The 16112-nt window shown below is 38.8% G+C and overlaps 1 protein-coding gene across 16 annotated transcripts in view; it reads left to right on the top strand.

The window, feature by feature from the left end:
- Positions 1-16112, top strand: part of BBS9 (Bardet-Biedl syndrome 9) — a 797962-nt gene that overhangs the window by 427671 nt on the left and 354179 nt on the right. For all 16 annotated transcript variants that reach the window (XM_063814159.1, XM_063814155.1, XM_054655541.2 and 13 more), the window contains one exon: positions 41-263. In XM_063814159.1, the coding sequence (XP_063670229.1) occupies positions 41-263 (223 nt within the window). The remainder of the gene's footprint in view (positions 1-40; positions 264-16112) is intronic.

A 16112-nucleotide genomic window follows, 5' to 3' on the forward strand; every position in this document is an offset into this window, starting at 1 on the left:
GTCATCTTTGTATTAATTCAAAATTGGCTTTTGTATCCAGGGCTGGGAAGAAACGGTGGATGCCGCCATTTCCCACCTGTTGAAGACTTGCCTGTCGAAGAGTTCTAAGGAGCAGGCTATGAACCTCAACAGCCAGCTGAACATACCCAAAGACACAAGCCAACTGAAGAAACATATCACCTTGCTCTGCGATAGATTAGCCAAAGGTGGCCGTCTCTGCCTAAGTACCGATGCAGCAGCCCCACAGACCATGGTCATGCCAGGTAAGAGCTCTGTCCATGCTCCCTAATCACAATTGTACTTCTCCTAAATTAGAGGAATGTGCCTGTGGTTGTATTTGGGGTTTAAATTTCATATTAAAGTGATGATAGCCAAGAAAATTGATTTCACGTTTCCCCTCTGACATCCCAGGGTAACCCCTTGAATAAATATTCCTGAGATATTTGCTTGCTAGACATTTCCAGAATGGTATGTCTTTTTCCTTCTCTCTGCTTTTAAATATATGATCCATTTTGTTTTGCTTCTAACTAATAAAAAGTGGATTAGAAGATAAACTATTTTTAAGAAAAAGTTTTACTAAATGTGATCTCGCGATACAATATTTCGTAAATGTAAATAGCATGATACAAGCAACTAATGTAATCCAGATGAGTCCAGTCTCTTCTGCTGTTTGCTTGGATTGTGGTCATCAGAATAAGGGGGAAGAGACAAAGTGAAAGACGAGGATCAAGAGATGTGAGCAGGCTTCAGAGCCCAGGCACCCACGGGCCAGCAAGGAGAGAGATTCCACTTGCCCCTCCATGGGCAGTCAGTGATGGTCATGGGCACCCAGGGCTGTCCTTCCCATGGTCATAGGGGCTGAGCAGTCAGTCGTGCAGCCCTCAGGTCTCTTAGGCGCAGCAGTTCCCAACTCCTGCTTCCCTCTTCCTAGCCCCTCTGTGGCAGCAGCAAGGAGCATTACATCAATGAATTTATTGATGCAGCAGCTATAGCATCTCTTTCCTCCTACAGCAAGAACCACAGTGTGGGAAGTGGTGTGGTTTTCTCTTCTTCCTTCTTACATGCCTTTTCTTTACTTCTCCGCCCCCACTCCCTCTCTGGTAGTCTTGCTGTTGCTTCCTTTTCCCCCTCACTCAGCATTCCTAGAAGTGAAAAGGAATGCAAGTGAAATTGTAAAAGATAAACATGGAGACAGCATAGCATGATCTAATAGGCACAGACTGTGGAGACAGACAGAACAATGCTTGGATCCTGCCTCTTTTTATCCATTACTACTGATATGACCCTGAGTATGTTACTTTCTTTTCTAGAGTCTTCCTGTCTTCCTAAAAGAATGAATGTAATAATGCTTGCCCTGCCGCTGGGGCCCTATGAGTTTATCAAGCACCTAGCACAATGCTTGGAACAGAGACACTCTCAAAAAATTTAAGCTGTAATTATTATCGTTGTTATGGATATATGCATGATTCAGCCTTTAAATTTAGAGGTGGAAAAATAGCTGGTTTGGGGTTATGGATTCTATATTCTATGATTTGAATATCTTTACCTCAACTATACATAGGTAGAAGCCAACTTTATTCCAAATAATATTTTTTATTTGACCTTTTATAATAGAAATGCTTTTCCATAGAGAAATAGTTCTGACATTGTTTGCCTTCATTTAGAACCTCTTTATCTTGCCCTGTAACATCCTCTTAAGTGTTCCACTTGTTCATCTTCTGTCCACTGTTACAGGATTGTTTTCCTAAGAGATATTTAGGCTTAATGAGATAGTAAATGAAAACTATTCATTATAATCAGTATCAGTTTATGACTCTCCCTCCCTGCTTGCCCACAGGAAAAACAAAGGAGACTTGAGGGAAAAGAGCAGATACATTAATTTTAAAAAAGAGAGAGAGAGAAAAAATTTGAAGAGGGATGGGATGGCCCACCTGATTGGCTGATTACCTGTGAGTTCAGGCTGCAGCAGCCCCAAATTCTCTTCTCAGGTCCCTGTCTGAGCTTTCCTGTTCAGGGATCCTCAAATCCCTGTCTTAGTCGTTTTTGTTTAAATAACTAGATTTGTAAGTAACCTAAGGGCTGTGTCCGTATCTAGGATGTGGAACATTTTAAAACCTCAGTGCAAAGTTTTTAAATGTATGGAAGTAAAGGACAGAGAAAGAAGGAAAAGAAGGAAGGGAGAAAGAAATGAAAAGAAGAAAGATGGACAGTGTGTTTGTTCACAGCCCAGGGCGGGCCATCAGTCAGATTTATGCCTGGTCTAGCTGAGTTCGTTCTGTTGGAGAGATTCAGGCTGTGTGCATGGGCATCAGGGTCACAGTCGCAATGCCTTGCCTTTACTTGCCGACGACCCGCTTGCCACTCTGTGGTTGAGTGGCTCTCCCTCCCACTTGTCTTGATCTAATCAGAATAGTGAGGTTTTAAAAAATTGTTAAATCAGCACTTGTTGTCATTAACATGCTTAATTATTGCCTATACTACTTTTCTTCCCTATAACTCAGATTTTTCACATGCTTTATCTCTGTATTAGCATATTTTTGAGGTAGAAGAGACATGTAGAATTATTGCTGTCTTACAAATAGAAAATGGAGGCAGGAAAATTGAAATCTCTTGCCTTGGGGTTTCATGGTTACTGGAAGGGTTAGATCTAGAATCCAAATCTCCCAGCCCACTGTACTTCCCTCTGGACCACACAGACCACAGTGGTACAGATCTGTTTTTAACCAGAGCCTCCTCCTGTGTAAGCTATTCTTGATTCGGCCTTCCCCCCGCCCCCCGCCTCCCCCCACCCCACTTAAATTGGTCTAGCAGTGTGAAAGGAAAAGGGCAGAAATAGTTTCACACAGTCTCTTTCCTTTTCTTTGCTATGAGAAATATATTAAAGATTTATATTTGTTTTGTGCTTAATTTTTATTATGTCCAAAGGTGACATGATAACATTATCATGAGTATTTCTTATTAAGAAATACTGTGAGGAGTTATTTCTGCTTCAAGCCTGTAATTGTGCAGTTTACAATGTTGGTTTAGCTCCAGTAGTTGTATCAGAATATACAAAGTGGCATATTAGAAAGGACTGGATTACTGAATAAGCATAAAAGCTTTTTTTGCAGAGATGATCTTTTTTTAAGATTTAGATGGGACCTTCGAAATCGTCTGGTTCACCTCCCTCACTTAACAGCTGAGGTAACGAAGGTCTAAGAAGGTGAAGTGAATAAGTGTTCAGTATTAAAAGGCAGGAGTGTGTGTAATTTTGCCATGTTCCCTATTAAATTGCAGATGGATAAACATCTCAGAATAAAAAACCTTTGGTCTTTTCTAGCCTCATGACTTTATGAGCCCAGCACCTTGGCTGTGCCCTTTTTTTGCTCTAGCGAAGGCCACGGTGACAACATCCTCCCTGGCGTCCAGAGTTTGAAAATCTTTCCCAGTGGGAATTACCTTATGAACTTCTTTGCCTTACATTTCTCTTGCTTGACTTTACCAATTCTCTATCAGTTTTTCCCTTAACCTTTTCTGGTGAACTTTTTGTTGTTGTTGCAGAGCTATCAAATTTATTTCTCTCATCTGTAGCTCTGGTCTTCACATCTTTCTGCTGGTGAATATAGCTTGTAAGGAATCTACTTTCGTTAAATATCTATTTTCCAGTCTCAGCTGTATGCATTCTACTCTTAGAGCAGAAGTCACAAAGGGCCACCTGGTTAGTGTTTTTTAAAAATCTGAGTGTAAGTGATTTAGTGGTCTATCTGGCCTTTTCATGCATATATGTTCCCAACCTTCTCCCTGCAGCTGCCTAGGACTAAAAGACTTGCTGTATTTTGCAGGAGGCTTCCTTTTATAACCTCAGTATCTAGGGCAATATTTCAATAGCCCTAATTATAGCAAAGATTTGAACCTCTCAAGCATATATGCAAAACTTAATGTATACATGAGTGGGCCTAACTCATGATATTTGAAGACTTATCATTTTAACCTCATGAACACTGGAGCTTTTGTCACCTCTATGCTTTTCTTAAACTTAATTTCAACTAGGTGATGCTTTGCCTAAGAAATAATATAGATAAGTGATGGCCCATCAGATAGAAGCTTGGAGAGCAAATGCTGTAGGCACCACAGCAGGGCAGGCATAGAAAGCTGGGCAAGGAAAAGGGGTGTAAAGACAATCCAGGCTGATCAGGTGCCTCAAGTGAACATTCTCTTAATGTGATCAAATGACTTCACATGTCATAATGGGCAGTAGCTTCAGCTGTATTTTCTTTCCCACTGTCAGATTCCTGGGCTAAATGGAAGCCAAGAGGAGGGAGTAAAAGGAAGCAAAGAAGATTTGATAAATAAGATTAGGTATCTTATATAATCCATATATTTTCATAGATATGGATTTAAAAAGTTATCATTTTGAGATGTGGTAGGGACCACCCAGGAATTAGCATTTTGTGCATCTTTATTGTATTAAGTGGATGGGAGAAAAGACAGTATGAATCTGAATACAGAGTACAAATGTGAATAAGATGTCTATTCTAGCCTTTTGAGAGAGGGATTTTAAATTCTTTTTAGTATTTAAAACTTGAGTCAATGACCTTTTGCCTTAAGGATTTGATATTATTTTGAAGCTACTTCCAATTGGCCCATTTCAACTGAATTTAAATTTAATTCTTCCAGGTCTCACTTAGATGCTCAATAAGACATTTGGTGTTTACTTTCATATTGTCAGTATGATTTAACTGTTGGTTTTACACTTTGAATTTTTATAAGTTTGAAGTCATTCTTTAAGGAGATTTAGATGACTTAAATATACAAAAATGGCTTCTGAGCCTGTTTTTCCTACAGAGAATACAATACTTTATCTTGACATTAAAAAAAAAAAAAAGGGAGTGAGTTCCAAAATGGGAAAATGCTATTGTGAAGTGGACTTCTCATCAGAAGTATATGGGTTCCATAGCTAGGTTGGCCAGTTATATGATATGGAACAAGTTACTTAGTCTGTCTACTTCTTTGTTTTCTCAACTATAAATAGGAAAAATAATGATACTTCACTATAGATTTGTTGGCCAAATTAAATATAGTAGTACATGGAAAATGCTTAGCAAGTACCTGACACATAGCAAATTCTCACTAAGTGTGAGCTTCTGTTACTAATAATAATGAATACTATTGTAAAATCCCAAAGGAACTTGGGAGAACTTGACAAAAGGATTCTAGAGTTCAATTAGAAGAATAAAATTATAAGATTATACAGGTGTGAGTTTCCAGCCCAAGCTGAGGTCTGAGGGGAATTGATGGGGTAGTGGGTAGCTGAAAGAACACTTGAGAGACCACAAGTAGGTGGGACATGGCTTTATTCAGCAACTCACTGACACTGTTGGTGCTGCATTTATGCACCTCCCAGACAATAGTGGCTCAGAGCCAGGTGATGAGCCCTCCCATGTTATGGCTACGTAGATATGATTATATAATGCACAGGATTGTGCACCTGCACTCCAATCCTGCTGTGTCATGCTGTGCCGGGTGTGTACCTTGGGCTGTACTTGACTGCAGTGCAGCCATTGTCCTTATAACAGGAAATTTTTAAAAAGAAAGAGTGTGTAACATTTGCCTTTTCAGATTATTAATTATTAAGCAAAAGTGAATGACAATAGTGCATACTCAACTTTGGCCTTACAGGCACCTTTACAGAAAGGGTCCTTTTAAGAAAAAATATTCCGAGGCATGATCTGTTTTCCTAGCAGTCTCTCTCAGTCCTTTGATATGCAAGTTATTTTCATCAGAAACATCTATCATGTCATCATTGTTGTCAATTTTCTTTTCTTTATTGTCAACTGAACTGACTGCCAGATTTTCACTGCTCACTGGCCTTGCGTGTGACAGGCACAGTTCTCCAATAACACTTTAACTGCATTAAACTTGGCATAATTTGCAAGATTTATAGTTTTCCTCTGCAGCCAATTCGTGTTGTATTTGCAGTAATTTCCTACAGTCAGTGAGGGATTAACCAATAAAATGTTGGTAGCAGGCAGAGGTTCTTCTAGTGTTAAATGCAGGAGGATATTTGAGTACAGACTAATTTTAGAAGTGGTCAGTTTTTGAGTGTGTATCTTTGTGTTATGCTTTTGCTTTTCTATGATTATAGCAACTGGGATAATTAAAACTTCCTTAAGCAGGAGGATCCACCCTCTTCCCCTCAATTATATATGTAAAAACTTAGAATGTGTTAACCTTAACTCTAACCACATGTGCTAATGTGACGTTTCAAAGCAATGAGGAGAGGACAAGATGAATTAGTTTAAAAATAGTGTTGGAAACTGGCCAACCATTTGGAGAGAAGAAATAGATTCCCTACCTCATCCCATATCACACAATACATTTCAGACAAATAAGGTATTTAAATTCAAAAAAAGAAATTTCATAAATCACAGAAGGACATAAAGGTGGATACATTGATATGGAAGCAGGATAGGCCTTTCTATGTAAGTTAGCAGAGGCAATAAACAGAAGACTGAGCTTTTGTTATAGACTTCTCAAAATTGGGTCCAGAAGAATATAAACCAAGGTGTGTATTAATGATAACTATCCCTGCGTGTTAGAATTACAGGTGGTGTCTGAGTCTCCTCTTGCTCTTTCTCTTCCATATATTTTGTACATTTCCTGAAAATGACATATATAACTTTTGTAAAAAGGCCCCGTGATAGAAAGAACCAACAGGAAAACAACTATATAATTGTATCAGAAACGGTGGTAAGGAAACAACAAGGGCCAATTCATAAGTCAGGAAAATTAATTTTTTTCAAAAGGAAGTAAGTTATTAAAAGGGCAATGACCATGTGTTTATGGAGCGTGTTTGTATTTCAGTTCTCATGAACTAACCCAAGTCCTTTGCAGGACTGCAGAAATGTGCGCAGCTGTTTTTTGGATTCTCTCCCCTCCCATCTCTGTATCTCCTCTTGAGCATAGGCCAAGTCATTCAAGTTATTGATCTCTGACTAATGTTTCACCTTGTCAAAGTGACTCCATAATTTCGCACTTTGCTTATAATCCATTTTACTACTTTGCAGCATTTTACAATGAGACAGGTTTCCTCATAGACCATTCTCATTCCTTGGCTTCTCATTCTCTCATTCTCCGTGGCTTCTTTTTCCCTTTTCTGTCTCCTGACTATTGGTTTTCCATCTTCATGCTCCCCTGGACAGTCTCATCAAGCTACCACTGTAATTCGTATGCCTTCTGGTTGGCCTCTCTTCCAAGCTCTACATGTCTCCACCAATACTCCTTCAGGCAATTCCACATGCCTGAAGGAAACTCACCTCCTTCTGTATGTCTGATCTCAGTGGATGATGTTACTCAATGCCCAGGCCAGAGGCCTCAAGAAACAACCTTGACTCTCTGTTTCTCTTACTCTCCATATTCAGCCAGTCACCAAGACCTGATGATGCTACCTCCCAAATATATCTCTTTTCATGGCCCACACTGCTATTTCCAACCCAAATGCCCATCAATCAATGATAACACTCTTATCGCTTATTTAGACAGTTAAAATGACCTATCATTCATCTCTCTGTATTAATATTCTGTCTTCATTTTCAGTGCTACCATAAAAAATATGACTATTTGTAGCAGTATTATAGCCAAAAAGTGGAAATAATCCAAATATCCATCAACTGATAAATGGATAACAAATGTGGTATATCCATACAATGGAATATTCTTTAATAATAAAAATAACTGAAGTTCTAGTACATACTACAACATGGGTAAACATTAAAAACATTACGGTAAGTGAAAGAAGCCAGTCAGAAAGACCTCATATTATTATAAAGCCATTCGTATAAAATGTCCAGAATAGGCAAATTCAAGGCGACAGAAAGTATGTTAGTGGTTGCCTAGGATTAGGAGTAGGGGAATGAGAAGTGATAGCTAATGAGTACAGAGTTTCCTTTTGGGTAAGAAAAATGTTCTGAAATTAGATTGTGGTGATATCACTATACTAAAAACCATTGTGTATTTTAAAAGGGTAAGTTATATATGAATTATATCTCAATAAACTTGTTTAAAAACAACATTTTTTAGTGTAAAGTTAAAACATGTTCTTTGTATATATTTAGAAAATTCAGGTGAACTAAAAGAAGAAAATTTATTTATATTTCTGTAAGTTATTGGGGTACAGGTGGTATTTGGTAACATGAGTAAGTTCTTTTTTTTTTTTTAAGACAGAGTCTCACTCTGTCACCCAGGCTGGACTGCCGTGGTGCAGTCTCGGCTCACTGCAACCTCCGCCTCCTGGATTCAAGCAGTTCTCCTGCCTCAGCCTCCTGAGTAGCTGGGATTACAGGCGTGTGCCACCATGCCTGGCTAATTTTTGTATTTTTAGTAGAGAAGGGGTTTCACCATATTGGTCAGGCTGGTCTCGAACTCCTGACCTCGTGATCCACCCACCTCGGCCTCCCAAAGTGCTGGGATTACAGGCGTGAGCCACCGCACCCGGCCCATGAGTAAGTTATTTAGTGGTGATTTGTGAGATTTTGGTGCACCCATCACCCATGTATACACTGCACCATATTTGTAGTCTTTTATCCCTCGCCCTCCTCCCACTCTTTCCCCCAAGTCCCCAGAGTCCATTGTATCATTCTTATGCATTTGTGTCCCATAGCTTAGCTCCCACATATCAGTGAAAACATATGATGTTTGGTTTTCCATTCCTGAGTTACATCACTTAGAATAATAGTCTCTAATCTCATCCAGGTCACTGCAAATGCTGTTAATTCATTCCTTTTTATGCCTGCGTAGTATTCCATTATATATATATATGTGTGTGTGTGTGTATATATATATATATATACACATACGTATATGTGAGTATATATATATATACGTACACACACACACACACACACACACGCACACACAGTTTCTTTATCCAGTTGTTGATTCATGGGCATTTGGGTTGGTTCCATGGTTTTGCAATTGTAAATTGTGCTGCTATAAACATGCATGTGCAAGTATCTTTTTCAAATAATGACTTCTTTTCCTCTGGGTAGATCCCCAGTAGTGGGATTGCTGGATCAAATGGTAGTTCTACTTTTAGTTTTTTAAGGAATCTCCACACTGTTTCCATAGTGGTTGTACTAGTTTACATTCCCACCAGCAGTGTAGAAGTGTTCCCTGTTTACTGCATCCACGCCAACATCTACTGTTTTTTGATTTTTTGATTATGGCCATTCTTGCAGGAGTAAGGTGGTATCCCATTGTGGTTTTGGTTTGCATTTCCCTGATCATTAGTGATGTTGACCATTTTTTCATAGGTTTGTTTGCCATTTGTATATCTTTTTTTTTTTTGAGAATTGTCTATTCATGTCCTTAGCCCACTTTTTGATGGGATTGTTTTTTTTTTTCTTAATGATTTGAGTTTGTCATAGATTCTGGATATTACTCCCTTGTCAGATGTATGGATTGTGAAGATTTTCTCCCACTCTGTGGGTTGTCTGTTTACTCTGCTGACTGTTCCTTTTGCCATGCAAAAGCTCTTCAGTTTAATTAGATCCCAGCTAATTTATATTTGTTTTTATTGCATTTGCTTTTGGGTTTTTCGTCATGAAATCCTTGCCTAAGCCAATGTCTAGATGTTTCTGCTGAGAAATCTGCTATTAATTTGATAGGTTTTCCTTTATAGGTTACCTGGAGTTTCTGTCTCATAGCTCTTAAGATTCTTTCCTTTGTCTTAACTTTGTATAACCTGATGACAATGTGCCTAGGTGAAGATCTTTTTGCGATGAATTTCCCAGGTGTTCTTTGAACTTCTTGTATTTGGTCTAGGTCTTTTGCAAGGACAGGGAAGTTTTCCTTGATTATTCCCCCAAATATGTTTTCCAGGCTTTTAGAATTCTCTTCTTCCTCAGGTATACTGATTATTCTCAGGTTTGTTCGTTTTACATAATCCCAGACTTCTTGGAGGCTTTGTTCATATTTTCTTATTCTTTTTGCTTTGTCTTTGTTGGATTGGGTTAATTCAAAGACCTTGTCTTCGAGCTCTGATTTTTTTTCTTCTATTTATTCAGTTCTGTTTCTGAGACTTTCCAGAGCATTTTGCATTTCTGAAAGTGTGTCCAAAGATTCTTGAATTTTTGATTGTTTTTTCTTTAAGCTATCTATTTCCATGAATATTTCTCCTTTCACTTCTGGTATCATTTTTTGGATTTCCTTGCATTGGGCTTTGTCTTTCTCTGGTCCCTCCCTGATTAGCTTAATAACTAACCTCCTGAATTCTTTTTCAGGTAAATCAGGGATTTCTTCTTGGTTTGCTGGTGAGCTAGCGTGATTTTTTGGGGGGTGTTGAAGAGCCTTGTTTCATCATATTACCAGTGTTGGTTTTCTGGTTCCTTCTCATTTGGGTAGTCTCTGTCAGAGGGAAGGTCTATGGCTGGAAGCTGTTGTTCAGATTCTTTTGTCCCATGGGGTGTTCCATTGATGTAGTACTCTCTCCCTTTTCCTATGGATGTGGCTTTCTGTGTGCCGAACTATAGTGATTGTTGTTTCTCTTCTGGGTCTTAGCCACCCAGCGAGTCTACCTGGCTCCGGGCTGGTACTGCGGGTTGTCTGCACAAAGTCCTGTAATGTGAACCGTCTGTGGGTCTCTCAGCAGTGGATACCAGTGCCTGTTCTGGTGGAGGTGGTGGAGAGTTCAATGGACTCCATGAAGGTCCTTAGCTTTGGTGGTTTAATGCTCTATTTTTGTGCTGGTTGGCCTCCTGCCAGGAGGTGGTACTTTCCAGAAAGCATCAGCTGTAGTAGTGTGGAGAGGGACTGGCAGTGGGTGGGGCCCTAGAACTCCCAAGATTATATGCCCTTTGTCTTCCACTACCAGGGTGGATAGGGACAGACCACACAGGTGGGGGTGGGATTGGTGTGTATGAGTTCAGGCTGTCCTTGAGGGGATCTTGTTGCAGCTGCTGTCTGGGATGGGGGCAAGATTCCCAGGTCACTAGGGTTGTGTACCTAGGAGGATTATGGCTGCCCCTGCTGAGTCATGCAGGTTGTCAGGGAAGTGGGGGAAAGCCAGGAGTCACAGGCCTTACCCAGCTCCCAAGCACACTGAAGGGCTGGTCTCACACCCACCATGCCCCTGCCAACAGCCCCGACTCTGTTTCTAGGCAGAGGGCGAGACAAGCTTGAAAATTTGCCTGAGACTATCCACCTCCCAGCTGTGAGAGAGAAGGGCTTTAGTTCTTCCTCTGCCTGTAGAGTCTGCATGCCCGATTTGTGCCCTCGCCCAAGTTCTGACCAGGAGGCTTCTTGTCCCTGGCCTTTCTTGTTCAAATTGTTACAAAGTCTAGCTAGAGAATTCCTTCTCCCTGTGGAGTTTTACCCCCTGTTCCTCTGGCCACCCTCCCAATGGATCCCTGTGGTGCCAGGCAGAAATGGGCTGCTTGGAGACCCAGTGAGCTCCTAGGGCCTTTCTCCTGTTTCCTCTATCCCTATATTTTGCTTGGCTCTCTAACTTGACTCAGCTTTAAGTAAAGTCGGAAACTTCTCCCACAAACCTTCAGTTTCTGCAGTGGGGGTGTGTGTTCGGGACAGGAGGGTCTCCCTTTCCCACTTCTGCAGTTGGGGCACTCAACAGTATTTGGGGGGGTCTCCCAAGTCTTGCTTCCTTGAGGGAGTCTGTGGGTCCTCGGGATTGCTGGTTTGTTCTTGCAGGCGATCTGCAGCTAAAATTCACAATGCAAGCCTCCCCGTGCTGCTCTATCCGGAGCTGCAATCTAGTCCTGCTTCCCGTCTGTCATGATCCCCTGAATCGAAAATTTAAAATCATTAATAATCTAACCATTCTGAAATAGATATAAATCCAACTATTATTCAGTATATGTAAATGTTTGTATATGTGTATACACTCACTACGTATGTGTTTGTATGCATATCCTTCTAGACTTTTTTCTTTGCATATGTGTACATTCTGTTTTATAAAAATTGGATCATACTATACCTACTGCTTTATAATCCTTTTTTTTTTTTTTTTGAGATGGAGTCTTGCTCTGTTGCCCAGGCTGGAGTGCAGTAGCGCGATTTTGGCTCACTGCAAGCTCCGCCTCCCAGGTTCATGCCATTCTCCTGCCTCAGCCTCCCGAGGAGCTGGGACTACAGGCGCCTGCCTCCGCGCCTGGCTAATTTTTTGTATTTTTAGTAGAGACAGGGTTTCACTGTGTTAGCCAGGATGGTCTTGATCTTCTGACCTCGTGATCCGCCCACCTCGGCCTCCCAAAGTGCTGGGATTACAGGGGTGAGCCACCGCGCCCGGCCTATAATCCATTTTTTAAACTTTCATTAAGTTATTTCATTATTAAATAGCATACATTTTTTAAAAAGCTACATACTTAACCAGTTCCCTTTTGTCAAACATATAAACTGCTTCTGATATTGGTATGTACACAATTAATGAATATTCTTGTAGCTAAATCTGTGTACATCCTGATGAATTTATACTTTTCCATGAATATGAATTGGAGCTGGTTATATTACTTCTCTGCTTTAGAAGATTTTATAGTTGCCTCCTATCTACCATATTAAATTGAAATTTCTAAGCCTGAAATACTATGTTCTTTACATAGAAATACTATGTTATTTTACTAGAACATTATTTTTCTAGCCATATCTTCTACATTTTCTTCCTTAGGACCTTTTACTGATATTGAAATACTCATTATTCTCCACACACACCATGCATTTCTAGTTTCTATGCTTTTAAAGAGTTCCCTTGGCCTGGAGAGGCAGTCTTGACCTGGTGGTAAAATTACCACTAATTTCTGAAGACCCAGCTGAAATGATGTTCCACAACGCATTCCCTGGTCCTCCTCCTGGAACTGCTAGTAAATTTTCCATCTGTGCTCCCTGGTCCCCTGAGCATATGGCTGTTATAGTACTTGTGTTATAGAGTACAATCATTTAATACATTGATTCCATGCCTCACCCTCAGGTAGAAGATGTTGGATTGTATTCTATTCTTCTTTATGACCTCAATACCCAACTTGTGCTGCACATGCAGACACACACACACATATAGTTCATGCCCACCATGTATTTTTTTTAAAGTTTTTTATTTTGAAATAGTTATAGACTCGTGGGAAGATGCAAAAATAATACATACAATCTCATATACTCTTCACTCAGCTTCCCCTAATGGTGACAGCTACAGAGCTATAGTTGGGGGCAAGAAGAGGACTCTGTAGGGAGCAGTGAATTTTAAGAAATTCACATAAGAGATGGTATCACTACTATCAAAGATAGCAGAAGGTCAGGAAGGATCTGTCTATAACTAGAAGAAAAAATATAGGAAAGCAAATGGAAGAAAAAGTAGGCTATTGTCAGGGTTTTAATTTCTTCTCTTTTTGTTTTTCCCTTAAAAGACATTTAAAGACGTTTGAAGTTCAGGTGGTATAGCAAGATGAGAGTGCCAAAATCCAATGTTTGTATTAAATGGAAAACTTTTGGGAGACAGAAAGAATAATCTAGAATATACATAGACTGAATAAAGTTAGCATTTGAGAAGAGAAAAAGTGAGAACCCAGATATATGCTGGGTATACATGAAAAATTTTTTTTAAAAAGGAAAGCTTAGTGAAGTCTAGCCACATAGGCTTTAGAGAAGTAAAGTCTTATAATGGTTTTTGACAGAGCGAGAGGGGTAAATGGTCAGGTTATAATTAAATCACATTAAAGTTGATTTGCAATAGCCATTGTGGAAAGGACAAGGCCAGCCATTTAGCAATTCTGCAGCTGTTTATTTTTCTGGAGCCATAGCTTTTCACTTTCATAGTTCTTTTACCTCCTTGTTTTGAAACATTATTGTTTCAAAATTGTTTTGAAAGTCAAGCTATAGTTTATAAATAAAGAGGCATTCAGTTATTGATAGTATGCTCATTCTTATCCAGTGTAACAGGGAGTCCATAATGAGATGAATGGAAGATTAGTGGAAAAATATTTGAATCTAGGATTAGAGTTGGATTTGACAGAAGAAGCAATTAGGTGCAACTGTAGGGAAAGGTCTACCATCAAAGACCTCATAGAATAACATTCTCCCTGTGTGTACTTAGCAAATACTTGTTGATAGACATGCTGGCTGGTAACTAATTACAATGTGACGACCAAAGACCAGCTTCTTGGAAGTAGGGTTGTTAATACAGGAATAGAATACCAGGGGAGTTTGAGTAATTTCCTTCTCAGCAGATGTTTATACTAATGTGGATACTCAACAGCCTAAAGATAATTTGGGGGAAAAGTCTGTCTAAAAGTAGGGGGATAAATTAAATAGCTTTTGAAAGACATCACTATTCTTATTTCTTTAATTGTCATGTAGATAACTCTGTAAAATGCCCATTTTTATCTTCACCCAGCTATAAATGTGAACTGCCTTTTCTACTGTCCTATGAAATAGCACAATGGAAATCTGAACTCTGTATAATTTTCAGTATTCTTAAAAATTGCATCGATTTGCCAAAAGATAGAGTATCTCAAGAACACTGGAGTATCCCTCAGGAAGATATTTAGCTCTGAGGTTTTGTATCACATCAAAAATAACTTTTCTCACATATTCTACTGGCATTTGGTACTGTTTTGTCTTCAAATATGAGGATGAAAAAGTTGATATTTATTCCAGCAGATTCTGGCTCTAAAAATAAAATCATGAAGGATTTCTACTGATTCATATAACAATTTTTTTTCAACTGTTACTCCCAACTTCTGCTACCTCAGTGTATCTATCTTTTATAGTACGGTTTTCTGATTCACCTAAAACTTACAACAAACATACTTCCTGTTTCTTTTCCTTCAACTTCTACTCCCGGTATCTGCTCTCTCTCTGAGAAATTCAGTTTCCAACAATAAGATGAATGTTTCTGTTTTCAGCGTAAATTTGTGAATATTATTAAAGGTGTATTTATTTTGTATTTTCCTTTAGATTTTAGGGTGCCTAGATAAAGTATTTTAATTACTTACAAGCAACTCATCCAATCAATTACTCATGTGAGACAGTCATTAATACTTATTTTATATTGCATTATTTTTATTTAAATTTTTCAAATATATGCATAATGTGAGTATCCACAAGTAAATGGGGCAGACACAACAATTTGGCCTATTCCTCTGGCTTAGGCCTTTTAATTCTGGCCAATATAACTGGCCTAAAATAGGAGCAACACTCTGCTTCTGACACTACTCAGCCACAACACGCAAAGATGACGTTCTTTAGAACTGTCATGCTGAATGAAGCCAGATCTATGCTGCCAACCTTTAAAAAAAAACTTTTCATACTAAACTTTTTCTAAAAACAATTTTAGTGTGTTTATTCCAATAAATTGTTGGAATAGTCAAGTCCTTCTGATTTATGTGTCATGTGGATATTTTTAAACAATTAAAAATTAAAATGAAAAACAATTATCTTGTTCCTGGTGGTTCTCAGAACATATGAATATCCAGTTCTAAAAAGTAAACACCTTTAGTTGTATTTCTGTATACAGGATGTCTCAACTCTGTATATTATTTAAAATTTAGCCTTTTCTTTTAGAAATGCTTAATTTTTTATTTAAAAATAATTATTTTAGTTAGCTAGGGTTTTTGTATTCCTTTCAAGTCTGCTTTCTGAGCCATACTCCAGTGTCATGTGGAAAATGTTACCAAAAAAATAAAATGATGTCACTTTAACTTTCAGAAGTTATGATTTATGCTAATACCAATAGGATGGTTTTTATTTAGTACAGGTGTTTGCTTGTTGGTTGCTCTAAGATATTTTTAGCATTCGTTAAAAATAGGCTTGGGAGTGACTGCAATTGTAAAATAAGAAGCAAATACATTGTCCTCGTAAGGATCATAGCAAGGGGGTGCCAGGCCCCAGTTGACTGCCGCTATAGTTATGAGCAAATGTGGTGATAGATATTAAGGGCTCAGGTGTAGGAGTCTGGCTGGGTTTCAAAGAAAAATAAAATTAGTTGCAGCAGTAAACGGAGCACCTAATCAGTATATGTGACTATGTACTGTGTAAATAAATTACCTGATATTTTTACCTGCTTTTGAAAGAGATGAATCTTCCCTTTCAAAATAAGATAAGACACCAGATTGTGATCTTTTTTAAAACTTAAC

This window comes from Pan troglodytes, chromosome 6, assembly GCF_028858775.2.
Source record: "Pan troglodytes isolate AG18354 chromosome 6, NHGRI_mPanTro3-v2.0_pri, whole genome shotgun sequence".
NCBI classification, from domain to species: Eukaryota; Metazoa; Chordata; class Mammalia; order Primates; family Hominidae; genus Pan; species Pan troglodytes.